Here is a 27330-nt window from a genome sequence, read left to right as displayed (position 1 = left end):
CGCAGTGGAGTGTGGGCGCTGGGGAGAGGGCGCAGTGGAGTGTGGGTGCTGGGGAGAGGGTGCAGTGGAGTGTGGGCGCTGGGGAGAAGGCGCAGGGGAGTGTTGACACTCGGGAGAGGGTGCAGATGAGTGTGGGCGCTGGGGAGAGGGTGCAGGGGAGTGTGGGTGCTGGGGAGAGGGTGCAGGGGAGTGTGGGCGCTGTGGAAAGGGCGCAGGGAAGTATTGACACTCGGGAGAGGGTGCAGTGGATTGTGGGCGCTGGGGAGAGGGCGCAGTGGAGTGTGGGCGCTGGGGAGAAGGCGCAGGGGAGTGTTGACACTCGGGAGAGGGTGCAGATTAGTGTGGGCGCTGGGGAGAGGGTGCAGGGGAGTGTGGGCACTGGGGAGAGGGTGCAGGGGAGTGTGGGCGCTGGGGAGAGGGTGCAGGGGAGTGTGGGCACTGGGAAGAGGGCGCAGTGGATTGTGGGCGCTAGGGAGAGGGCGCAGTGGAGTGTGGATGCTGGGGAGAGGGCGCAGTGGAGTGTGGGCGCTGAGGAGAGGGCGCAGAAGATTGTGGGCGCAGTGGAGTGTGGGCGCAGGGGAGTGTTGACACTCGGGAGAGGGTGCAGATGAGTGTGGGCGCTGGGGAGAGGGTGCAGGGGATTGTGGGCGCTAGGGAGAGGGCGCAGTGGAGTGTGGGCGCTGGGGAGAGGGCGCAGGGGAGTGTTGACACTCGGGAGAGGGTGCAGATGAGTGTGGGCGCTGGGGAGAGGGCGCAGGGGAGTGTTGACACTCAGGAGAGGGTGCAGATGAGTGTGGGCACTGGGGGGAGGGCGCAGTGGTTTGTGTGCGCTGGGGAGAGGGCGCAGTGGAGTGTGGATGCTGGGGAGAGGGCGCAGTGGAGTGTGGGCGCTGGGGAGAGGGCGCAGTGGAGTGTGGGTGCTGGGGAGAGGGCGCAGTGGAGTGTGGGCGCTGGGGAGAGGGCGCAGGGGAGTGTTGACACTCGGGAGAGGGTGCAGATGAGTGTGGGCGCTGGGGAGAGGGTGCAGGGGAGTGTGGGCGCTGGGGAGAGGGTGCAGGGGAGTGTGGGCGCTGGGGAGAGGGCGCAGGGGAGTGTTGACACTCGGGAGAGGGTGCAGATGAGTGTGGGCACTGGGGAGAGGGCGCAGTGGATTGTGGGCGCTGGGGAGAGGGCGCAGTGGAGTGTGGACGCTGGGGAGAGGGCGCAGTGGAGTGTGGGCACTGGGGAGAGGGCGCAGAAGAGTGTGGGCGCAGTGGAGTGTGGACACTGGGGAGAGGGCGCAGATGAGTGTCGGCACTGGGGAGAGGGCGCAGTGGATTGTGGGCGCTGGGGAGAGGGCGCAGTGGAGTGTGGGCGCTGGGGAGAGGGCGCAGTGGAGTGTGGGCGCTGGGGAGAGGGCGCAGTGGAGTGTGGGCGCTGGGGAGAGGGCGCAGAGGAGTGTGGGCGCTGGGGAGAGGGCGCAGAGGAGTGTGGGCGCTGGGGAGAGGGCGCAGTGGAGTGTGGGCGCTGGGGAGAGGGCGCAGGGGAGTGTTGACACTCGGGAGAGGGTGCAGATGAGTGTGGGCGCTGGGGAGAGGGTGCAGGGGAGTGTGGGCGCTGGGGAGAGGGCGCAGCGGAGTGTGGGCGCTGGGGAGAGGGCGCAGGGGAGTGTTGACACTCGGGAGAGGGTACAGATGAGTGTGGGCGCTGGGGAGAGGGTGCAGGGGAGTGTGGGCGCTGGGGAGAGGGCGCAGGGGAGTGTGGGCGCTGGGGAGAGGGCGCAGGGGAGTGTTGACACTCGGGAGAGGGTGCAGATGAGTGTGGGCACTGGGGAGAGGGCGCAGTGGATTGTGGGCGCTTGGGAGAGGGCGCAGTGGAGTGTGGACGCTGGGGAGAGGGCACAGTGGAGTGTGGGCGCTGGGGAGAGGGCGCAGAGGAGTGTGGGCGCTGGGGAGAGGGCGCATTGGAGTGTTGACACTCGGGAGAGGGTGCAGATGAGTGTGTGCGCTGGGGAGAGGGTGCAGGGGAGTGTGGGCGCTGGGGAGAGGGCGCAGGGGAGTGTTGACACTCGGGAGAGGGTGCAGATGAGTGTGGGCACTGGGTAGAGGGCGCAGTGGATTGTGTGCGCTGTGGAGAGGGCGCAGTGGAGTGTGGGCGCTAGGGAGAGGGCGCAGTGGAGTGTGGGCGCTGGGGAGAGGGCGCAGAGGAGTGGGGGTGCTGGGGAGAGGGCGCAGTGGAGAGAGGGCGCAGGGGAGTGTTGACACTCGGGAGAGGGTGCAGATGAGTGTGGGCGCTGGGGAGAGGGTGCAGGGGAGTGTGGGCGCTGGGGAGAGGGCGCAGGGGAGTGTTGACACTCAGGAGAGGGTGCAGATGAGTGTGGGCACTGGGGAGAGGGCGCAGTGGATTGTGGGCGCTGGGGACAGGGCGCAGTGGAGTGTGGACGCTGGGGAGAGGGCGCAGTGGAGTGTTGGCGCTGAGGAGAGGGCGCAGTGGAGAGAGGGCGCAGTGGAGTGTGGGCGCTGGGGAGAGGGCGCAGAGGAGTGTGGGCGCTGGGGAGAGGACGCAGGTGAGTGTGGGCGCTGGGGAGAGGGCGCAGTGGAGTGTGGGCGCTGGGGAGAGGGCGCAGTGGAGTGTGGGCGCTGGGGAGAGGGCGCAGAGGAGTGTGGGCGCTGGGGAGAGGGCGCATTGGAGTGTTGACACTTGGGAGAGGGTGCAGATGAGTGTGTGCGCTGGGGAGAGGGTGCAGGGGAGTGTGGGCGCTGGTGAGAGGGCGCAGGGGAGTGTTGACACTCGGGAGAGGGTGCAGATGAGTGTGGGCCCTGGGTAGAGGGCGCAGTGGATTGTGGGCGCTGGGGAGAGGGCGCAGTGGAGTGTGGACGCTGGGGAGAGGGCGCAGTGGAGTGTGGGCGCTAGGGAGAGGGCGCAGTGGAGTGTGGGCGCTGGGGAGAGGGCGCAGAGGAGTGTGGGTGCTGGGGAGAGGGCGCAGTGGAGAGAGGGCGCAGGGGCGCTCGGGAAAGGGTGCAGATGAGTGTGGGCGCTGGGGAGAGGGTGCAGGGGAGTGTGGGCGCTGGGGAGAGGGCGCAGTGGAGTGTGGACGCTGGGGAGAGGGCGCAGTGGAGTGTGGGCGCTAGGGAGAGGGCGCAGTGGAGTGTGGGCGCTGGGGAGAGGGCGCAGAGGAGTGTGGGTGCTGGGGAGAGGGCGCAGTGGAGAGAGGGCGCAGGGGCGCTCGGGAAAGGGTGCAGATGAGTGTGGGCGCTGGGGAGAGGGTGCAGGGGAGTGTGGGCGCTGGGGAGAGGGCGCAGGGGAGTGTTGACACTCAGGAGAGGGTGCAGATGAGTGTGGGCGCTGGGAAGAGGGTGCAGGGGAGTGTGGGCGCTGGGGAGAGGGCGCAGGGGAGTGTTGACACTCAGGAGAGGGTGCAGATGAGTGTGGGCACTGGGGAGAGGGCGCAGTGGATTGTGGGCGCTGGAGACAGGGCGCAGTGGAGTGTGGACGCTGGGGAGAGGGCGCAGTGGAGTGTTGGCGCTGGGGAGAGGGTGCAGGGGAGAGGGAGCAGGGGAGTGTTGACACTCGGGAGAGGGTGCAGATGAGTGTGGGCACTGGGAGGAGGGCGCAGTGGATTGTGGGCGCTGGGGAGAGGGAGCAGTGGAGTGCGGACGCTGGGGAGAGGGCGCAGTGGAGTGTGGGCGCTAGGGAGAGGGCGCAGTGGAGTGTGGGCGCTGGGGAGAGGGCGCAGTGGAGTGTGGGCGCTAGGGAGAGGGCGCAGTGGAGTGTGGGCGCTGGGGAGAGGGCGCAGTGGAGTGTGGGCGCTGGGGAGAGGGCGCAGAGGAGTGTGGGTGCTGGGGAGAGGGCGCAGTGGAGAGAGGGCGCAGGGGAGTGTTGACACTCGGGAGAGGGTGCAGATGAGTTTGGGCGCTGGGGAGAGGGTCAGGGGAGTGTGGGCGCTGGGGAGAGGGCGCAGGGGAGTGTTGACACTCAGGAGAGGGTGCAGATGAGTGTGGGCGCTGGGGAGAGGGTGCAGGGGAGTGTGGGCGCTGGGGAGAGGGCGCAGGGGAGTTTGGGCGCTGGGGAGAGGGTGCAGATGAGTGTGGGCGCTGGGGAGAGGGCGCAGTGGATTGTGGGCGCTGGGGGCAGGGCACAGTGGAGAGGGCGCAGTGGAGTGTTGGCGCTGGGGAGAGGGCGCAGTGGAGTGTGGGCGCTGGGGAGAGGGTGAAGGGGAGTGTTGACACTCGGGAGAGGGTGCAGATGAGTGTGGGCGCTGGGGAGAGGGCGCAGTGGATTGTGGGCGCTGGGGACAGGGAGCAGTGGAGTGTTGGCGCTGGGGAGAGGGCGCAGTGGAGTGTGGGCGCTGGGGAGAGGGCGCAGTGGAGTGTGGGCGCTGGGGAGAGGGCGCAGAGGAGTGTGGGCGCTGGGGAGAGGGCGCAGTGGAGTGTGGGCGCTGGGGAGAGGGCGCAGGGGAGTGTTGACACTCGGGAGAGGGTGCAGATGAGTGTGGGCACTGGGGAGAGGGCGCAGAGGAGTGTGGGCACTGGGGAGAGGGCGCAGAGGAGTGTGGGCGCTGGGGAGAGGGCGCATTGGAGTGTGGGCGCTGGGGAGAGGGCGCAGGGGAGTGTTGACACTCGGGAGAGGGTGCAGATGAGTGTGGGCGCTGGGGAGAGGGTGCAGATGAGTGTGGGCGCTGGGGAGAGGGTGCAGGGGAGTGTGGGCGCTGCGGAGAGGGCGCAGGGGAGTGTTGACACTCGGGAGAGGGTGCAGATGAGTGTGGGCACTGGGGAGAGGGCGCAGTGGAGTGTGGGGGCGCTGGGGAGAGGGCGCAGTGGAGTGTGGGCGCTGGGGAGAGGGCGCAGAGGAGTGTGGACGCTGGGGAGAGGGCGCAGTGGAGAGAGGGCGTAGGGGAGTGTTGACACTCGGGAGAGGGTGCAGATGAGTGTGGGCGCTGGGGAGAGGGCGCAGGGGAGTGTGGGCGCTGGGAGAGGGCGCAGGGGAGTGTTGACACTCGGGAGAGGGTGCAGATGAGTGTGGGCGCTGGGGAGAGGGTGCAGGGGAGTGTGGGCGCTGGGGAGAGGGCGCAGGGGAGTGTTGACACTCGGGAGAGGGTGCAGATGAGTGTGGGCACTGGGGAGAGGGCGCAATGGATTGTGGGCGCTGGGGAGAGGGGGCAGTGGAGTGTGGATGCTGGGGAGAGGGCGCAGTGGAGTGTGGGCGCTGGGGAGAGGGCGCAATGGAGTGTGGGCGCTGGGGAGAGGGCGCAGTGGAGTGTGGGCGCTGGGGAGAGGGCGCAGTGGAGTGTGGGCGCTGGGGAGAGGGCGCAGGGGAGTGTTGACACTCGGGAGAGGGTGCAGATGAGTGTGGGCGCTGGGGAGAATGTGCAGGGGAGTGTGGGCGCTGGGGAGAGGGCGCAGGGGAGTGTTGACACTCGGGAGAGGGTGCAGATGAGTGTGGGTACTGGGGAGAGGGCGCAATGGATTGTGGGCGCTGGGGAGAGGGTGCTATAATTAATGATATTTCCACTAATAATTGTAGTTACCAACCTGATATCTCTATCGCAGTGGAGAATATGACAATCACTCTAAAGGTGCCCACACACTAGAACGATTTTTTGGCCGATTGTCCGATTTTCGATAAATCGGCCGATATATCATACGATATTTACCAATAATTGGTCGAAAATCGGCCGATATCGGTTCGATGCGCGCTCCCGTGGATCTTTAGCTGAATCCTCTGATCTTACGTGCTGCATGAAAGATCAGAAGATTTAACTAAAGATCCATAGGAACGCACACGGGATCTTAAGAAGAATCTTTGGTAAAGATGTGCGCTGGCCTGAAATCTTTGGTGTAGGGCGGACCAAAGATTTGAAGGCTAATTTATGCGGATATCTTAAGAACGCAGATCTTTCTAGTGTGTGGGCACCTTTACCCCACAAGCTCGCTGCCTAGGTGTCATCCGTGACTCTGAACTTTCCTTTGTTTCCCACATTCAATCTGTCTCAAAATCCTGCCACATGCACCTAAAAACCATATTCTTAATTCACCCTTACCTTAATCTCTAATCCATGCTCTCATCATCTCACGCAGTGATTATTGCAATAGTCTCCTTATTGGCCTTCTCCAATACAGACTCTCACCACTACAGTCCATCAGTCCATCTAATCTTCCTAGCCAGACGTTCATCGTCTGCAAAGCTACTCTGTCAGTCACTTCATTGGTTACCTGTGTTCTACCGTATTCAATACAAAATTCTATTACTTACACACAAAGCCATAAACCAAACTACACCAACATACATATCTGCTCTTATCTCAAAATATCACCAACACGACCTCTACGCTCTTCCCAAGATCTGCGTCTCTCATCCACACTCATTACTTGCTCCCATTCCCGACTGCAGGAATTTCTTCGGGCTGCACCCACTCTGTGGAATGCCCTCCCAAGCACAATAAGACTCCTCCAGTCTCCAAACCTATAAGTGTTCCCTGAAAACTCATCTCTTCAGGCAGTTTATCAAATTGCAGAACCGCCCACATTACCTTCATATACTGTTCCTTTCTAATCACATCCTTACTGTACAGACCACACATATCCTCTGTCCTTTCTAATCACATCCTTACTGTACAGACCACACATATCCTCTGTCCTATCCAATCACATCCCCGCTGTCCTACCCAATCACATCCCCACTGTACAGACCACACATATCCTCTGTCCTATCCAATCACATCCCCACTGTACAGTCCACACATATCCTCTCCTATCCAATCACATCCCCACTGTACAGACCACACATATCCTCTGTCCTATTCAATCACATCCCCACTGTACAGGCCACAAATATCCACTCTCTTTATTTTTCCCATTTTTTATCCTCCTGACCCCTGGCCAAACTGCTGGGTCACCGTATCATACAGCTCACTAGGAACCTTTACATTCTAGTTGAATTAATGCCTATAGATTGTAAGCTTGCGAGCAGGGCCCTCCTACCTTTGACTGTCTGTAAATAACCTGTTTGTTGTATCACTGTCTCCTATTGTAAAGTGCAATGGAATATGCTGCACTACATAAGAAACTAATAATAAATCAATATTACATTATACTGTGTGTATCTGTATACAGGGTCATTACAGTCCCTGCTGGTGTACTGATCCCGGGCGTCCCAATACCTCTGTCCATATATATTGTTTGTGTCTGAGGCTGCTGGATATTTCTTGAGAACAAATTAGACTTCTAAAAATCCATTTGATCTTTGGCGCTCTTGACTCCTCGGTCTTATCTGTGCGTCTCCGTTCTGGCCGCCTCTTATATTAATCCTCGTCATTCACATTTCTTGCTCTCGGTGAACCTCACATTCTCCGACCCCAGCAATCTCCTCATCTGTCTCCTCGCCAACAGTCCCTTAGTCCACATATAAACTCCAGGGCTCTGGGTGCAAGTATAGTATAGTAACATATAAATAACGCATCTTTAATATACATTTATCTGAATTCTAATCTTAGCGTCAACTCTCCTCCTATCCAAACTAGTTCCCCCATCTGGAAGCGCAGTGGAATCAGGTGGATCCTGCGATCTATATGTGGCTCTAAGGCAGTGGTGGGGAACCTCAGGCCCGGGTGCCTTATGCGGCCCCCGTAGCCGGTCTGAGTGGCCCTCCTACTCACCCGGCGGCTTTGCCGGGAGTCAAGTAAAGGGGGCTTCTTGCGAGAGGTCGGTAGTTCTTGCGAGATTCCTCTTAATCAACAGCATCCGGAGACTGTCAGCGGCAGCCACCGGAGCGTGGGACGGATGCAGCAGGGGAATTTGTAAGAGAAATTTTTACATATGGCCCCTGAAGGATTTTTTCACCATACAATTGGCCCTTGGCACAAAAAAGGTTCCCCACCCCTGCTCTAAGGGAATCCTTAAAAATGGTCTTTCTTTTATCAAATAATTATCTATTGTGCACTGTAAGGAAGCGTTCTCCGTGTATTGCGTCTGCCAACTGCCTGGAACGTATACTGTTGTAAAGTGCCAGGATGAACGCCAAGCTGCCTACTTGCAGCTCACTGTTGTTCTGCATTTGACACCCTTCTGTTTTCTCTATTCTCTGTCATATATAGATCTGGGGGTGCTCTGGTGTCTCAGCTTCATACGTATAACTGTACCCCAGTATAATATCCACTGACGTTGGTGCACCAGGCTGCTGTGTCCATGTCTGTCATATATAGATCTGGGGGTATTGTGGGTCCCGGCCTCATACGTATAACTGTACCCCACTATAATATCCACTGACGTTGGTGCACCCCGGCTGCTGTGTCCCTGTCTGTCACATATAGATCTGGGGGTGTCCCGACATCATACGTATAACTGTACCCCACTATAATATCCCCTGACGTTTGTGCACCAGGCTGCTGTGTCCCTGTCTGTCACATATAGATCTGGGGGTGTCCCGACATCATACGTATAACTGTACCCCACTATAATATCCCCTGACGTTTGTGCACCAGGCTGCTGTGTCCCTGTCTGTCACATATAGATCTGGGGGTGTTGTGGGTCCCGGGCTGCTTTGTCCGTCTGTCACATATAGATCTGGGGGTGTCCCGGCATCATAAGTATAACTGTACCCCACTATAATATCCCGACGTTGGTGCACCAGGCTGCTGTGTCCATGTCTGTCACATATAGATCTGGGGGTGTTGTGGGTCCCGGGCTGCTGTGTCCATGTCTGTCACATATAGATCTGGGGGTGTCCCGGCATCATACGTATAACTGTACCCCACTATAATATCCCCTGACGTTGGTGCACCAGGCTGCTGTGTCCATGTCTGTCACATATAGATCTGGGGGTGTTGCGGGTCCCGGGCTGCTGTGTCCCTGTCCATCACATATAGATCTGGGGGTGCTGCGGGCCCCGGGCTGCTGTGCCCCTGTCCGTCACATATAGATCTGGGGGTGTTGCGGGCCCCGGGCTGCTATGCCCCTGTCTGTCACATATAGATCTGGGGGTGTTGCGGGTCCCGGGCTGCTGTGCCCCTGTCTGTCACATATAGATCCGGGGGTGTTGCGGGTCCCGGGCTGCTGTACCCCTGTCCGTCACATATAGATCTGGGGGTGTTGCGGGTCCCGGGCTGCTGTACCCCTGTCCGTCACATATAGATCTGGGGGTGTTGCGGGTCCCGGGCTGCTGTACCCCTGTCCGTCACATATAGATCTGGGGGTGTTGCGGGTCCCGGGCTGCTGTGCCCCTGTCTGTCACATATAGATCTGGGGGTGTTGCGGGTCTCGGGCTGCTGTGCCCCTGTCTGTCACATATAGATCTGGGGGTGTTGCGGGTCTCGGGCTGCTGTGCCCCTGTCTGTCACATATAGATCTGGGGGTGTTGCGGGTCCCTGGCTGGTGTGCCCCTGTCTTCTGTACTATTGATTCATCTACTTATACAATAACATAAGCGTCCATTTATTGCCTGGAGGCAGAAATCCCCAATGCGAGGTCTAATAGAGATTGCTGTCACTTAACTAATGCATTAGTCATAGCTCAGATTCACTTGCAGGATTAAAAAGTCCTGTGCAGTATTCCCGTGGCGTGACGCGCCAACTTCCAGTAACGCGGGGAGATGCCGGATAATGTATGTGGCTGCTATGGAGAATAGGGACCCATTTACTAATTCATCTGGCAGAGGGGTCATAATGCTGCGGACCCGCACAGTACAGCGCCCTGTATCGTGTTATCAACCCCCGATGACTCTGGTCTACGGTGTGTGTGTATATGTATGTGTATATATATATATATATATATATATATATATTATATTATATTAGGGGAATAATGCGGTAAGCATCCTGGCAGTCGAAATGCCAGCAGTTTACCGAAGCCAGCATCCCAACTAGCAACGAGATGACCGGCATTGGGAGGCCGACATAGAGGAGAGTGCTGACGCCGGCATCCCTGTAGTAACTGTTTGGGGCAGGTTAGCATCAGGCTAGGGTTGGGGGGGTCGGTTTAGATGCTAGTGGGGTGACTTATGGTTAGGGAGGGGACCAGTAATATGGACCGGACGCTGTGTGACCGGCAAATGTGACACCTCTGGGGCCTAATGAGGGGGGGATTTGTGCGTCCGAATAATCAGATTATGGAGTATTAAGTCCAGGTATGTGGATTCTGCGGGCAGATTTAATTAACCTGGTGAAGTGATAAAGAGTCCGGTGATAACGCACCAGCCAATTACTGTCATTTATCATACCCATCCTGTGGCGTAGCAGTTAGGTGCGTTATCACCGGCCACTGTATCAATTTACCAGGCAGAGATTCTGTGCCAGTGTGCACATGCACAGTAACTGGGGACCTGAGTGATATTGGGGAGGCTGGGGTGCTCTCCATGGAGCTCAGGCGGACTCCCACACTCCGGGGCTCAGTACCGCATGTCTGCGTTTCTGTATTACTGTATATAAACCTGCTCAGCGGTCCTATAACTGTCCTGCAGCTGCAGGGAGCCCAAGCAGGTTCCATATTCCAGGTTTTACAAGGCAGAACAATGTGGAACCTGGAGCAGCACATTGCTGGATACACAGGATGTGAGGTCAGAGGACACGTTCTGGGCTGTGTCAGAGGAAGTACCGCAGCAGATGAATGATCCCTATTACAGGATGTCTGCGAGCACCTGGGGTGACATTATATATTATTATTCCATTATTTACCCATGGGAACTTGTTCTCTATTAACTAATGTCAAATCTGTCGCTTCCACTATCTGTTATCCGCAGGGATTGGGATGCTCTTTTTATATTTTTTTGGGTAGGGGTGTAATAATCATTGTTGGAGTCTTCATATGTTAGATCGTTTCCTCTCCAACTCACTGCTGCTATAACCGTGTATACAGCGGGATAGTGTATCACTGTGAGAGGTATCCGTGTATACTGCGGGATAGTGTATCACTGTGAGAGGTATCCGTGTATACAGCGGGATAGTGTATCACTGTGAGAGGTATCCGTGTATACTGTGGGATAGTGTATCACTGTGAGAGGTATCCGTGTATACAGCGGGATAGTGTATCACTGTGAGAGGTATCTGTGTATACAGCGGGATAGTGCATCACTGTGAGAGGTATCCGTGTATACAGCGGGATAGTGTATCACTGTGAGAGGTATCCGTGTATACTTCGGGATAGTGTATCACTGTGAGAGGTATCCGTGTATACAGCGGGATAGTGTATCACTGTGAGAGGTATCCGTGTATACAGCGGGATAGTGTATCACTGTGAGAGGTATCCGTGTATACAGTGGGATAGTGTATCACTGTGAGAGGTATCTGTGTATACAGCGGGATAGTGTATCACTGTGAGAGGTATCCGTGTATACAGTGGGATAGTGTATCACTGTGAGAGGTATCTGTGTATACAGCGGGATAGTGCATCACTGTGAGAGGTATCCGTGTATACAGCGGGATAGTGTATCACTATGAGAGGTATCCGTGTATACTTCGGGATAGTGTATCACTGTGAGAGGTATCTGTGTATACAGCGGGATAGTGTATCACTGTGAGAGGTATCCGTGTATACTGCAGGATAATGTATCAGTATGAGAGGTATCCGTATATACAGCGTGATAGTGTATCACTGTGAGAGGTATCCGTGTATACAGCGGGATAGTGTATCACTGTGAGAGGTGACCGTGTATACAGCGGGATAGTGTATCACTGTGAGAGGTATCCGTGTATACAGCGGGATAGTGTATCACTGTGAGAGGTATCCGTGTATACAGCAGGATAGTGTATCACTATGAGAGGTGACCGTGTATACTGCGGGATAGTGTATCACTGTGAGAGGTGACCGTGTATACTGCGGGATAGTGTATCACTATGAGAGGTATCTGTGTATACAGCGGGATAGTGTATCACTATGAAAGGTATCTGTGTATACAGTGGGATAGTGTATCACTGTGAGAGGTATCCGTGTATACTGCGGGATATTGTATCACTATGAGAGGTATCCGTGTATACAGCGGGATAGTGTATCACTGTGAGAGGTATCCGTGTATACAGCGGGATAGTGTATCACTGTGAGAGGTATCCGTGTATACAGCAGGATAGTGTATCACTATGAGAGGTGACCGTGTATACTGCGGGATAGTGTATCACTGTGAGAGGTGACCGTGTATACTGCGGGATAGTGTATCACTATGAGAGGTATCTGTGTATACAGCGGGATAGTGTATCACTGTGAGAGGTATCCGTGTATACTGCGGGATATTGTATCACTATGAGAGGTATCCGTGTATACAGCGGGATAGTGTATCACTGTGAGAGGTATCCGTGTATACAGCGGGATAGTGCATCACTGTGAGAGGTATCCGTGTATACAATATTATCTCTTCTCCTGGATTAATACATGTGGCCCACTGTGAGACAGATGTACAGGCCGGGTCCTGTATCCCGTGCCGTACCTTATTGTCCTGTATCCCGTGCCGTACCTTATTGTCCTGTATCCCGTGCCGTACCTTATTGTCCTGTATCCCGTGCCGTACCTTATTGTCCTGTATCCCGTGCCGTACCTTATTGTCCTGTATCCCGTGCCGTACCTTATTGTCCTGTATCAGACATCACTGTAGATGCAGTATTATGGCGGCCGCGGTCTGTAATGGACTGTGCGAGGGATATGCTATTAAACCTTATGTTTCAGTAGAGCCGCGGTGAATAATGTGTAATTGCTTTCATGCTTCGTATGCAAAAGTTGAAGTGTCGGAGCTTAGAGGTCCTGTATAGGACAGGAATACATCAGTATTACGTTGTGGCATTGGTGGTGTGGGGGGGGGGGGGGGGGGGGGCAGTCCTCCTGCCTTCTTTCATGTAGATGTCTGGCAGCATCTGTACACATCTATTTAGCCTTCAGTAAATCTCTCCAGCAGCCCCTATAATATAACGATAATCTGATACGCAATGTGTAATATAGGGGGATTTCTGTACAAACAAGGCTGTGTATACGGATCCCTCCCGTCTTACTACAAGCAGTTGGGATGGAGTTTTCCTTCCCCCCGGATTATCACCTGGATCAGATGTCTCGCTGTAAGTCTCCAATAGGCCGTTAAACAAATTCTTCAATTTGAAGGTCTTATACTTTCATCCCCAGTTTAAGGTTTCTCATTTCCTTACTGAAACCTAATCCCGTTGTGCGTTCTGTAACTGCTGCCTTGTATATATTCCATTGCTGATATCTGTGCCCCAAACCAGATCGTTCAGCACCCTGAGCCATCTGGGGGTGGGGGGACCGGCCTAGGAGTTGGCAGCGCCGTGTTTGGAAAATACTTGGTTAATGCGCTATTCATTTGCGAGGCTGTACCAGGAAAGTTTCCGCTTTGATCCTATCTGGACCAATGCCTCTGTTACTTCGCTGATTAATTCAGAATAGTGGGGAAAAAAAAAAAGATGCTAATTTGGGCATCAAAGATGTGATAATTTCTTGGTGCAATCAGAGTTATACAGATAAATTCCGCTCCCTTTCGCCTGAATCGGGATACCCAGGGGGCACGCATGAAGGTAAACGCATTTACACATCCACCAGTGACCTTGTTTAAAATACCTCAGTTCTCTGTCAATTAAATGAGCTGCGTGTGACTTACTGAAATCTTCCCCTCGCTGGCATTTCTTCCCGCACCGGTGGTGGAAACTATAAAGGGCCACTTAAAAGGTCACCCGAGCGTCTGTTGACTTGTTTATCTAACCCCCTGTGACATGATATTCTTCAGATAAATAATAGTGCAGGAGATCTGGCGGAGATCTGACGCTCCGATCGGAGCCATTCAGTAGGACGATGCTTAGAAGCGCACTTGGAAGCCATATTTCTTTTACTCTGCGCAGCTATAAATGACATTTACTCTACAGATTGTGCGAAATCCATTTGTAGACAAAAAAATAAAGGCCGACCGTGGTCAAAGGCTGCTTCCTTCATTTTTATGGTACGCATAAATAGATGTGCACAAAATAAGCAGCCGATGTCTTACTAGGTGGGCCCTGTGCATCTGAATGGCTATCGGCGCAGCCATCGGTGATAACAGGCCCCATTTGTGCGCAGTACCCACAAATACTCAAAGGGATTGATCTCCTATATGTACAGGGTTTGTATAAAGAGTAATGAGACCTATTTTGTTTCTGACGCGACTGTACGGCGCAGCGTGCATGCTCCAGGTGGGTTCGTTGGAGGGGAAGTCAGCCGAGCGTCAGTCGCCTACAAGCTTCGGTGCGGTTGATATTGTGGTTTTGGTGGACCCCTGTCCCTGGTCTCGGTTAAAAATACAACGTTCTGTCAAACAGCGCTACGCCATTAAATTCTGTGTGGGACTCGGAAAATCAGCTATGGAGACATTTCCCATGATCCAGAAAGTGCATTGCCGCCAATTGGAAGCTGCATCATGACAATGCCCCAAGCTACACCTGCTTCATGGTCAACGACTACCTGGCCCGGAACAGCATCGCAACGCTTCCCCAGGCCCCCTACAGTCCCGATCTGGCCCTGGCAGACTTTCTCCTGTTCCCCAGAGTGAAGACAGCCCTCAAAGGAAACCGCCATGGGACCGTAGCAGAGGTCGAAGCGACTTTGACGCGCTGCTTGAAGGACGTTCCGGAAAAGGACTTCCAGGGCGCCTTCCAAGCGTGGACAACTCGTTGGCAGAAGTGTGTCGATGCACAAGGGTCTTATTTCAAAGAATTTTAATTGTTTGCGATATCTTCAATTAATATTTTTTCCCGAATTTGGTCTCATTATTTTTATACAAAGCCTGTATGACTGACTGACGCCATCACGTGTAAGTTTATGTAATGCTTTGCTCCTGTAACAAATGCCATTTCCACACCATACAATTATTATTTTTAAACTCCCATTGGGTAACCAAGCCTGGGGGTACTAGGTGCCCCTTTCCGGCAGAATGGCGGCATTCTCAGCGCTACTACTCCTCCTCCTCCGTACCGGCGACAGACTGGAAGTATTGCGCTGGACTGTGACATCACTGGCGCGGAGGAGCATCCGGAAGCACGGTACATGAGAAGCACTCAATTAATATTAAATGATTAAACACTCCCCTTCTTTCTTGTTACCAATCACCGGGGAAGCGGGGGTGGGGTTTAATGACCGTGTCATGTGTACAGCCGCCAGAACCGTCCACGGTCACTAACATGTCCACGTCCATTATCCAGCTCTGGGATTTCAATGGTTTTGGATGATCAACAGGCCCGAAACGTGCTCAGGTGTGGACTGTGACACCCCTAAAGTAAAAAAAAAAAAAACTGCTGTCAACCTTTTCGCACACCAACCATCCCCATGTAAACTGGGATTAGCTGCGTAAAGCCGGCAAATGATTGTGCATGACAGGGATAATGTGTGCAAAGAACATTTCTGTGCCACGCCCTCACAGCTGATTGGCTGCACGCGGGATTCACGGCAAAGCATTGCAACAATTCAATTGCTACGCAGGGCGGCCAGAAAATCAATATTCTCGCCCCCGTTGTGTCTGTACCACAGCTTAGTGTCGCCCCGGCAGCAATGGCGGCAGATTCCGCTCGCTATCGTCCCTCTGCGGTGTTGGCAATAATCACTCATTACTACTAATCTGCATTCTACCAATTTATTCCATTGTTCCGCACTTTGATCATCCTTTGTTCCTCCTTCGGGTCCCTTTCCCCAGAAGGCCGCTAATTATAATGCGTGTGCTTCCCCCAAGTCTTTTAGGAATCGATAAACGCACATAAACAACGTTGTTTCCTTTTAACAATCCTGTTTGAACCATTGGAATAATTTGTTGCACTTTGTAGAAGAAGACGACGACGACACCCTCTCAGCGCATTGTCACAGCGCGCGGCGTACTGCAGAACGCTTTGTGTTATCTTTTGCATGTTCTCTGTGTGCTACAAGTGTATGAATATGCAACACATCCACACTCCTGACACCGGGCCACGAGAGAGTCATTGTGATCTCTTAGCATACCTCATTCACACACACACACACAGAGACACAGAGACAGAGATAGGGCATAAGGCCTGCGCAGCAGGAGCACAGTGATTTCATGGTCACCGCCATGTTCTCCGGATCAGCGCGTCACGGCGCCTCTCAGTGCGTCTCATTTCTCATTGAAGCCTAATAACCCAAGTGCCATTATGCGCATTTCAAGTTGGTCAGAATCTATTGACCTTTTAGAGTATGGCGCTCTGGGGGTGGCCCCGTCATCACTGGCAGGTCACGTCCCGGGTATGTGACTCCCCGAAGTCCCATGCTGCCAGGTAGGTGTTCCCGGGGCTGCGCTTTGCACACAGGTTGCCTACAGTGCCCGTCGCTCTGTATCAGCAGCACACCGATCCTGCAGAGCAATTGCCATGAATTGTGAGTGTCCCTGGCCGCAGGGCACTGCCATGTTCCCCTCCCCATTACCCGGGCACAGGGCACTGCCACGTTCCGCATTCCCCGGCCGCAGGGCACTGTCACGTTCCCCTCCCCAGAGCGCAGGGCACTGCCACGTTCCCTTCCCCATTTCCCAGTCGCAGGGCACTGCCACGTTCCCCAGCCACAGGGCACTGCCACGTTCCCCTCCCCATTCCCCGGCCGCAGGGCACTGCCACGTTCCCCTCCCCATTCCCCGGCCGCAGGGCACTGCCACGTTCCCCTCCCCATTCCCCGGCCGCAGGGCACTGCCACGTTCCCCTCCCCATTCCCCGGCCGCAGGGCACTGCCACGTTTCCCTCCCCATTCCCCGGCCGCAGGGCACTGCCACGTTCCCATCCCCATTCCCCGGCCGCAGGGCACTGCCACGTTTCCCTCCCCATTTCCCGGCTGGAGCCAGGTCTCAGTTATTGTCTCTGACAAGGTTAAGATCCCAGAATATTTTTACTAAGAAAATAAGGTTTGTGCAGGGCATTTGTGCACATTGCCTGACACACGCCACATAGTAACAGCGCCACTGATAATGTTATATTACACACACGCCACATAGTAACAGCGCCACTGATAATGTTATATTACACACACGCCACATAGTAACAGCGCCACTGATAATGTTATATTACACACACCACATAGTAACAGCGCCACTGATAATGTTATATTACACACACGCCACATAGTAACAGCGCCACTGATAATGTTATATTACACACACGCCACATAGTAACAGCGCCACTGATAATGTTATATTACACACACGCCACATAGTAACAGCGCCACCGATAATGTTATATTACACACACGCCACCTAGTAACAGCGCCACTGATAATGTTATATTACACACACGCCACATAGTAACAGCGCCACTGATAATGTTATATTACACACACGCCACATAGTAACAGCGCCACCGATAATGTTATATTACACACACACCACATAGTAACAGCGCCACTGATAATGTTATATTACACACACGCCACATAGTAACAGCGCCACTGATAATGTTATATTACACACACGCCACATAGTAACAGCGCCACCGATAATGTTATATTACACACACGCCACATAGTAACAGCACCACCGATAATGTTATATTACACACACACCACATAGTAACAGCGCCACTGATAATGTTATATTACACACACGCCACATAGTAACAGCACCACCGATAATGTTATATTACACACACACCACATAGTAACAGCGCCACTGATAATGTTATATTACACACACGCCACATAGTAACAGCGCCACTGATAATGTTATATTACACACACGCCACATAGTAACAGCGCCACTGATAATGTTATATTACACACACACCACATAGTAACAGCGCCACTGATAATGTTATATTACACACACGCCACATAGTAACAGCGCCACTGATAATGTTATATTACACACACGCCACATAGTAACAGCGCCACTGATAATGTTATATTACACACACGCCACATAGTAACAGCGCCACTGATAATGTTATATTACACACACGCCACATAGTAACAGCGCCACTGATAATGTTATATTACACACACGCCACATAGTAACAGCGCCACTGATAATGTTATATTACACACACACCACATACTGTAGTAACAGCGCCACCGATATATGTGAACTTACACACCTCTGATAATGTTCCATTACGTACCCTTTAGGTTTATAGGTGACCTTACCGTGTATAATGTTATATTACAGACCCTGTAGGTATATATGTGACCATTTTTAATGTTACGTTACATACCCTATAGGTATATATGTGACCGTACTGTGTATACTGTTACATTACATGCCCTATAGGTATATATGTGACCATACTGTTACGTTACATACCCTATAGGTATATATGTGTAATTTCTGAATTGTTGGGGTGGTCCCCTGATAACGCAATTACCCTGCGGACTACAAAGCTCAGCAGCGGACAGGGCAGTGTCTATCTGCATGTAGCGTCCCTTTACTGCCGCACTCTCCCCAATATCTTCTATGATTGCATATTTGTCGCACATTATCCTTTGTTAACAGTTCCTTGTATAATGCAGCAAATTCTGTTGTTTGTTACATTTAGAAACATCAGTGATAGAACAAGACTGGGTAATAACAGTAAGACACAGAGGTCGGAGGGCCCTGCTCTCGCAGGCTTACATTGTATAGGCATTAATACATGGGTGCAGTCACACCCCACAGCTCCTGTCGGCGCGCCAGGAGACTCTTATAGGGTTCGTATCATTAGGTTACCCTCCAGAATTCAGACATAAATAAAAAAATAAGTGAAATGTTAATTTAAAAACTGTATTTTGTGTTTTGCGCGGCGTGTTTGGGCAGGATGTACCAACCACTTGCGGCAAATCCTGCCAACAGTAATCACAATATATACTAACATGTCATTAGTAACGCAAAGGGCAGCTCTATCCCGATCAGAACCGCCCTTTGCGCTGTGCACCGATCCCAGGACTTCCAGGTTTGTGACCCGGGAGTTCCTCTGTGCGTGCGCATAGTAACGCAAATGGCCGTGGGGCATTCTGGGAGTAATCTGATCGGTGCCCTGACACAGCACAATGAGGATTTAATACAGAAATTAGCGCATTAATATTCCTATGCTTTTATTATACTCTGTTTTCTTGACTACTGTTATTATTGCTGCAGATGGCGTTAGCTTGTTGCACAAGGTTCTCGCCACGGCGTTCGTCTTAAATTATTTCAGCGTTTGCCGTTATATTTAAGGGTTATGAAGTATATATTTAAGTCTGTGTTATCTGCGGCTTCTATGGGGTTATCTGCATACGAGCCCTAACAATGGGGCTTTGGTGCATTTATCATAGAAAACCCTAAATATGTTCTCCTTCATCAGCACGTAATGCTGCGTTTGGCTGTAGAAGTGTTTGCACTAGATTTACAAAGCGCTGGGTCTGCGCTAGAATTGTAACGCGCCACCAATTAGTGCGCACGGAATATTACTGCGGACTATCAATAACAAGCTGGGATCCGTCATGTAGCGCTATTTGTGTCTTCTTATAACCACTGGCGACTGTACTGTAATAGCCGCACACAGAACAGGCCGCGTACCCTTTATGAATCGCACGTAGCGCTCCGTTCCCCTGATTACCGGTGCATAAATTACCCAGTGACATTCTCTGCAAATGGCACTGGCTTTCATGTGATACCTCTTAAGATGTAGTTATGCAGAAAGTGACCTCATAAATAATGAAGTGAGATAATAGGACCTGAAAGCCAGAGAACCGGCGCAGACTCCGTGCCGTCACTATAATCACCTGAGGCTCGCGGCAAGCATTTACCGTGCTCACCGCGTGGCACATGCCAAGTGAAGGAAGACCCCCCTCAGCTGCCACGGGATACTCTAATGGTTACATAATGTCACAGAATGACACCAGTATCTGCGGCTGACTGAGCGCTCGGAGTATGAGGGTGATTCTGGTTGACACGCAGCACTGTCAGTTCTAGATGACGTAACCCCATGGAAGCCTATGGGCTTCCCTTCACGTCCCACGCCGCCCAGAGTGCCCCCCGCCGATCCGCCCCGCCGATCCACCCCACATCCCCCTCACCTGTGTCCGGGCAGCCTCCTGCTGTGCTGCCTGGACCAGTGACCTCCTCCTCCCTGCACAGCTTCCGGGTGCAGGGAGGAGGAAACGGAGCCCTCACAGCCAGGTAAGGGTGCAGGGAGGTAGGGGGGACCCGCTGCACATCGCCAGCCATCGCCTTTAAGTTAATATGTTAATGCATGTGCGATTATTAACAATGTGAATGCCGGCAATGTGCAGCGGAGGTTATTAGAGAATCCTGCCCCCTATCACATTTATATTTATCTCTTGTTAAGGCTTAATACATCTGCCCCAGTGTACTAGAAAAGGTGCACGCAAAGATGCTGTAACCGTGTAACGTGACTTGTTGCGCACGGAGGATAGATGTATGTGGACACATCTGTGCACTAATACTCCTGTGTCTATGTGGGAAGTGCTAGGACAGAACGCAGAGCTATATACTGTAATATCTGATGACTATTCCTGGTCTATAGGCGCTAACACCCGGCAGCATCCCAGAGCCTTCCCTGGTTCCTTTGTATGAGGTACCCCAGAGCCTTCCCTGGTTCCTTTGTATGAGGTACCCCAGAGCTTTCCCTGGTCCCTTTGTATGAGGTACCCCAGAGCTTTCCCTGGTCCTTTGTATGAGGTACCCCAGAGATTTCCCTGGTCCCTGTGTATGAGGTACCCCAGAGCTTTCCCTGGTCCCTGTGTATGAGGTACCTCAGAGCTTTCCCTGGTCCCTTTGTATGAGGTACCTCAGAGCTTTCCCTGGTCCCTTTGTATGAGGTACCTCAGAGCTTTCCCTGGTCCCTGTGCATGAGGTACCTCAGAGCCTTCCCTGGTTCCTGTGTATGGGTTACCCCAGAGCTTTCCCTGGTCCTTTGTATGAGGTACCCCAGAGCTTTCCCTGGTCCCTTTGTACGAGGTACCCCAGAGCTTTCCCTGGTCTCTTTGTACGAGGTACCCCAGAGCTTCCCTGGTCCCTTTGTATGAGTACCCCAGAGCTTTCCCTGGTCCCTTTGTATGAGGTACCTCAGAGCTTTCCCTGGTCCCTGTGTATGAGGTACCCCAGAGCCTTCCCTGGTCCCTTTGTATGAGGTACCCCAGAGCTTTCCCTGGTCCCTTTGTATGAGGTACCTCAGAGCCTTCCCTGGTCCCTGTGTATGAGGTACCTCAGAGCTTTCCATGTTCCCTTTGTATGAGGTACCCCAGAGCTTTCCTTGGATTTTAATATGAGGTACCCCAGAGCTTTCCCTGGTCCCTGTATATGAGGTACCCCAGAGCTTCCCTGGTCCCTGTGTATGAGGTACCCTAGAGCTTTCCCTGGTTCCTTTGTATGAGGTACCCCAGAGCTTTCCCTGGTTCCTTTGTATGAGGTACCTAAGAGCTTTCCCTGGTCCCTTTGTATGAGGTACCCCAGAGCTTTCCCTGGTCCCTGTGTATGGGGTACCCCAGAGCTTTCCCTGGTCCCTTTGTATGAGGTACCCCAGAGCCTTCCCTGGTTCCTGTGTATGAGGTACCCCAGAGCCTTCCCTGGTTCCTTTGTATGAGGTACCCCAGAGCTTTCTCTGGTTCCTTTGTATGAGGTACCTCAGAGCTTTCCCTGGTCCCTTTGTATGAGGTACCCCAGAGCTTTCCCTGGTCCCTTTGTATGAGGTACCCCAGAGCTTTCCCTGGTCCCTGTGTATGAGGTACCCCAGAGCTTTCCCTGGTCCCTGTGTATGAGGTACCCCAGAGCCTTCCCTGGTCCCTGTGTATGAGGTACCCCAGAGCCTTCCCTGGTTCCTGTGTATGAGGTACCCCAGAGCTTTCCCTGGTTCCTTTGTAGGAGGTACCTCAGAGCTTTCCCTGGTCCCTTTGTATGAGGTACCTCAGAGCTATCCCTGGTCCCTGTGTATGAGGTACCCCAGAGCCTTCCCTGGTCCCTGTGTATGAGGTACCCCAGAGCTTTCCCTGGTTCCTGTGTATGAGGTACCCCAGAGCTTTCCCTGGTTCCTTTGTATGAGGTACCCCAGAGCCTTCCCTGGTTCCTGTGTATGAGGTACCCCAGAGCTTTCCCTGGTTCCTTTGTATGAGGTACCCCAGAGCTTTCCCTGGTCCCTTTGTATGAGGTACCCCAGAGCCTTCCCTGGTTCCTTTGTATGAGGTACCCCAGAGCTTTCCCTGGTTCCTGTGTATGAGGTACCCCAGAGCTTTCCCTGGTTCCTGTGTATGAGGTACCCCAAAACTTTCCCTGGTTCCTTTGTATGAGGTACCCCAGAGCTTTCCCTGGTTCCTGTGTATGAGGTACCCCAGAGATTTCCCTGGTTCCTTTGTATGAGGTACCTCAGAGCTTTCCCTGGTCCCTTTGTATGAGGTACCTCAGAGCTTTCCCTGGTCCCTTTGTATGAGGTACCTCAGAGCTTTCCCTGGTTCCTGTGTATGAGGTACCTCAGAGCCTTCCCTGGTTCCTTTGTATGAGGTACCTCAGAGCTTTCCCTGGTTCCTTTGTATGAGGTACCCCAGAGCTTTCCCTGGTCCCTTTGTATGAGGTACCCCAGAGCTTTCCCTGGTCCCTGTGTATGAGGTACCCCAGTGCTTTCCCTGGTCCCTTTGTATGAGGTACAGTATGGGGCCCCAGTGGTGGATATAATATACAGCTGGAATCCATCCTACGCCTAGGAGCCTGTGATGATATTGGACAGTAGGTATGGTGGCCGCACTCCTTCTGATAATGCTGATATGGATCGATGAGTAGCCGGCATGCGTATTTCCCGGTCCGTGTAAGAGCCTGACGCTAATGGGAATGTAGATGATACTCCAGTAGATGAATAGAAGAGCTCGATGTAAATGTGTGACTAATTAGGCTAAACAAGGTAGAGGAATTAAAAGCTGACAAGCGAGTGGTGCAATTAATTAGTCTCAGGTATGTTTTTCCGTCACCGTTGGAAGCTTTCGGATTCGCTGCCACAAATGTTCTTTTCTCATTTCCTTATCGTGAAGAAACAAAATAACATTGCATTAGGCTCCCGCCAGCAGCGGCTTCGGCCATTCCCAACGCTTTGTGTTCCCGGTATGACGCTGAAGTGTAACTGTGCGCGGTTTGTGTACCCTGCGTATTCTCAGCATCAACAGCTTTTGTGTTTCAGCCTCTCTAGTGAATGAAATGACGCTGTTAATGCCGTTCTGCCTCTAAATATAAGCACAAATCTGTATTCGCGACGGGAAGCAGATTCCGCGCGCTCCCGTTGGATACTTGCCACAGTTCCTAGAACGCTATGACTTCCTTGGCCGAGCTCTGGCACGCGGTGTGTCCTGCGTTATAGCAGCTGCATGTTCTACAACTTATGTATGAATATTGATAAGGGATATTGGAATCCAGCCTGACTTATCTTTTTCTCTGTTAGGTTTGGAAAAAAGCATAAGGATGATAAAGGAGGAAAAACAGATCCGAAAAGTAACGCAAAACTCGGCGTACTGAAAGAAGAGGAGCAGGAGATGGATAAAATGAAAGAAGAACGTAACAGGTAGGACGAGGAGAAGTATACAAATATGCACTGTTACACGGAGATTGGGGATTGGCCTAGATCTCCTCGGTGGTACAAATTGGTGGTCGCACCTGAAAACTCTTTTTAATTGTTAAATTACAATGAAATGAACGATCCGCTGTTGGGCACCCCATCCGCAGCCTAGGCGGAGCAGTCAATAACGTTACTGTTACTCATGGTACGTTTGGTTATATAGATCCGGACAGTGGTGGCCTCCATAGATTCTATCGCATTACACGTTTCGTCTTGGCGCCAACTGTATGTAGACGCAATATCTGTGCAGTGCTGGGACTTGCTCGGATTAGGGTTCATTGCGGCCCCAAACTATTAATAAGAGCAGTGCTGGTACAGTATATTGAATTCCATGTGTGCTATTTGGTCCATTTCTCTGCAGTCCCCAAAGGTGATTTGGGGGCAGACAAGTTACTGTAAGTAAATGTGGTAAAACAGAAAACACTTTGTACAATAAGTCAGTACCCACAGTATAACTCGCCCCCTCATTTACATTCTCCCGGAATACTCCTCGTACCCATAAGGGCAGTCTGCAAATAGAACCAGAGATTTCTTACAGTCATTGATTTTTAAACAGGCCGAGACGCCGGAGTGGACTCTGTATTTCTCTATCACGCTCATAACAAAATCAATAACATCATTTTCATGAAGGTGCACAAAAGAAATGTGAACGTATTCGACGTGACACAAAGTGCAGCTGTAGGATTTTTATTTGCATTGTAAATGTAGAAATTATTGCTATATTTTTTTTTTTTGTCCTGGTGGATTTTAATGACACAAAATACGGCAATCATGAATCACAAGCTAATACATACATGTCGCCCGAATCATTGGCAGCGAGATTGTGTTCTACCAAATAGCTCGATGGGTTGTAAAACAGACATCCACTTATATTTGCATGCAGCCCAAATCTCTGTCAGGACTGAATAGCAGCCGCCTTGCCACCAATTAAATACTAAATCACATTTCACAGTTTGATCTACAGACCTATAGTTTAGAAATAAGGAGCCTGCGGCTCGGCTGTAATAACAAAATATTATTTTATGACAAGCTGTAGCAACTGACATACAGATTCAGGACCGCTCTGTGTGGCATACCGCACTCTGACAGAAAATGTGTGGATAAGATGGAGTCACATATCTCCTGACATACTGTACAGGACCGCTCTGTGTGGCATACCGCACTCTGACAGAAAATGTGTGGATAAGATGGCGTCACATATCTCCTGACATACTGTACAGGACCGCGCTGTGTGGCATACCGCGCTCTGACAGAAGATGTGTGGATAAGATGGCGTTGCATATCTCCTGACATACAGATACAGGACCGCTCTATGTGGCATACCGCGCTCTGACAGAAGATGTGTGGATAAGATGGCGTTGCACATCTCCTGACATACTGTACAGGACCGCTCTGTGTGGCATACATCACTCTGACAGAAAATGTGTGGATAAGATGGCATCACATATCTCCTGACATACTGTACAGGACCACGCTGCTGTGTGGCATACCGCGCTCTGACAGAAGATGTGTGGATAAGATGGCGTTGCATATCTCCTGACATACTGTACAGGACCGTGCTGTGTGGCATACCACGCTCTGACAGAAGATGTGTGGATAAGATGGCGTTGCACATCTCCTGACATACTGTACAGGACCGCTCTGTGTGGCATACATCACTCTGACAGAAAATGTGTGGATAAGATGGCATCACATATCTCCTGACATACTGTACAGGACCACGCTGTGTGGCATACCGTGCTCTGACAGAAGATGTGTGGATAAGATGGCGTTGCATATCTCCTGACATACAGATACAGGACCGCGCTGTGTGGCATACCGCGCTCTGACAGAAGATGTGTGGATAAGATGGCGTTGCATATCTCCTGACATACTGTACAAGACTGCGCTGTGTGGCATACCGCGCTCTGACAGAAGATGTGTGGATAAGATGCGTCACATATCTCCTGACATACTGTACAGGACCGCACTGTGTGGCATACCACGCTCTGACAGAAGATGTGTGGATAAGATGGCGTCACTTATCTCCTGACATACTGTACAGGACCGCGCTGTGTGGCATACCGCGCTTTGACAGAAGATGTGTGGATAAGATGGCGTTACATATCTCCTGACATACTGTACAGGACCGCGCTGTGTGGCATACCGCGCTCTGACAGAAGATATGTGGATAAGATGGCGTCACTTATCTCCTGACATACTGTACAGGACCGCGCTGTGTGGCATACCGCGCTTTGACAGAAGATGTGTGGATAAGATGGCGTTACATATCTCCTGACATACTGTACAGGACCGCGCTGTGTGGCATACCGCGCTCTGACAGAAGATGTGTGGATAAGATGGCGTTGCATATCTCCTGACATACTGTACAGGACCGCGCTGTGTGGCATACCGTGCTCTGACAGAAGATGTGTGGATAAAATGGCGTTGCATATCTCCTGACATACAGATACAGGACCGCTCTGTCGGGGATACCGCGCTCTGACAGAAGATGTGTGGATAAAATGGCGTTGCATATCTCCTGACATACTGTACAGGGCCGCTCTGTGTGGCATACCACGCTCTGACAGAAGATGTGTGGATAAGATGGCGTTGCAGATCTCCTGACATACTGTACAAGACTGCGCTGTGTGGCATACCGCGCTCTGACAGAAGATGTGTGGATAAGATGGCGTTGCATATCTCCTGACATACAGATACAGGACCGCGCTGTGTGGCATACCGCCCTCTGACAGAAGATGTGTGGATAAAATGGCGTTGCATATCTCCTGACATACTGTACAGGACCGCGCTGTGTGGCATACCGCTCTCTGACAGAAGATGTGTGGATAAGATGGCGTTGCATATCTCCTGACATACTGTACAAGACTGCGCTGTGTGGCATACCGTGCTCTGAAAGAAGATGTGTGGATAAAATGGCGTTGCATATCTCCTGACATACTGTACAGGACCGCGCTGTGTGGCATACCGCGCTTTGACAGAAGATGTGTGGATAAGATGGCGTTACATATCTCCTGACATACTGTACAGGACCGCGCTGTGTGGCATACCGCGCTCTGACAGAAGATGTGTGGATAAGATGGCGTTGCATATCTCCTGACATACTGTACAGGACCGTGCTGTGTGGCATACCGCGCTCTGACAGAAGATGTGTGGATAAGATGGTGTCACTTATCTCCTGACATACTGTACAGGACCGTGCTGTGTGGCATACCGCGCTCTGACAGAAGATGTGTGGATAAGATGGCGTTGCATATCTCCTGACATACTGTACAGGACCGCACTGTGTGGCATACCGCGCTCTGACAGAAGATGTGTGGATAAGATGGCGTTGCATATCTCCTGACATACTGTACAGGACCGTGCTGTGTGGCATACCGCGCTCTGACAGAAGATGTGTGGATAAGATGGTGTCACTTATCTCCTGACATACTGTACAGGACCGTGCTGTGTGGCATACCGCGCTCTGACAGAAGATGTGTGGATAAGATGGCGTTGCATATCTCCTGACATACTGTACAGGACCGCACTGTGTGGCATACCGCGCTCTGACAGAAGATGTGTGGATAAGATGGCGTTGCATATCTCCTGACATACTGTACAGGACCGTGCTGTGTGGCATACCGCGCTCTGACAGAAGATGTGTGGATAAGATGGTGTCACTTATCTCCTGACATACTGTACAGGACCGTGCTGTGTGGCATACCGCGCTCTGACAGAAGATGTGTGGATAAGATGGAGTTGCATATCTCCTGACATACTGTACAGGACCGCACTGTGTGGCATACCGCGCTCTGACAGAAGATGTGTGGATAAGATGGCGTTGCATATCTCCTGACATACTG

At 52.4% G+C, this 27330-nt stretch overlaps 1 protein-coding gene across 5 annotated transcripts in view; it reads left to right on the top strand.

Moving 5' to 3' along the window:
• The window catches only part of PARD3B (par-3 family cell polarity regulator beta), a 777127-nt gene that overhangs the window by 439383 nt on the left and 310414 nt on the right, over positions 1–27330 (top strand). For all 5 annotated transcript variants that reach the window (XM_083154121.1, XM_083154120.1, XM_083154119.1 and 2 more), the window contains one exon: positions 23312–23431. In XM_083154121.1, coding sequence (XP_083010247.1) covers positions 23312–23431 — 120 coding nt within the window. The remainder of the gene's footprint in view (positions 1–23311; positions 23432–27330) is intronic.

Source organism: Crinia signifera, chromosome 7 (assembly GCF_055691185.1).
Source record: "Crinia signifera chromosome 7, ASM5569118v1, whole genome shotgun sequence".
In the NCBI taxonomy this organism is placed as follows: domain Eukaryota; kingdom Metazoa; phylum Chordata; class Amphibia; order Anura; family Myobatrachidae; genus Crinia; species Crinia signifera.
The sequence above is the reverse complement of the archived record's forward strand: the minus strand, read 5'-3'. Positions and strand labels throughout refer to the sequence as shown.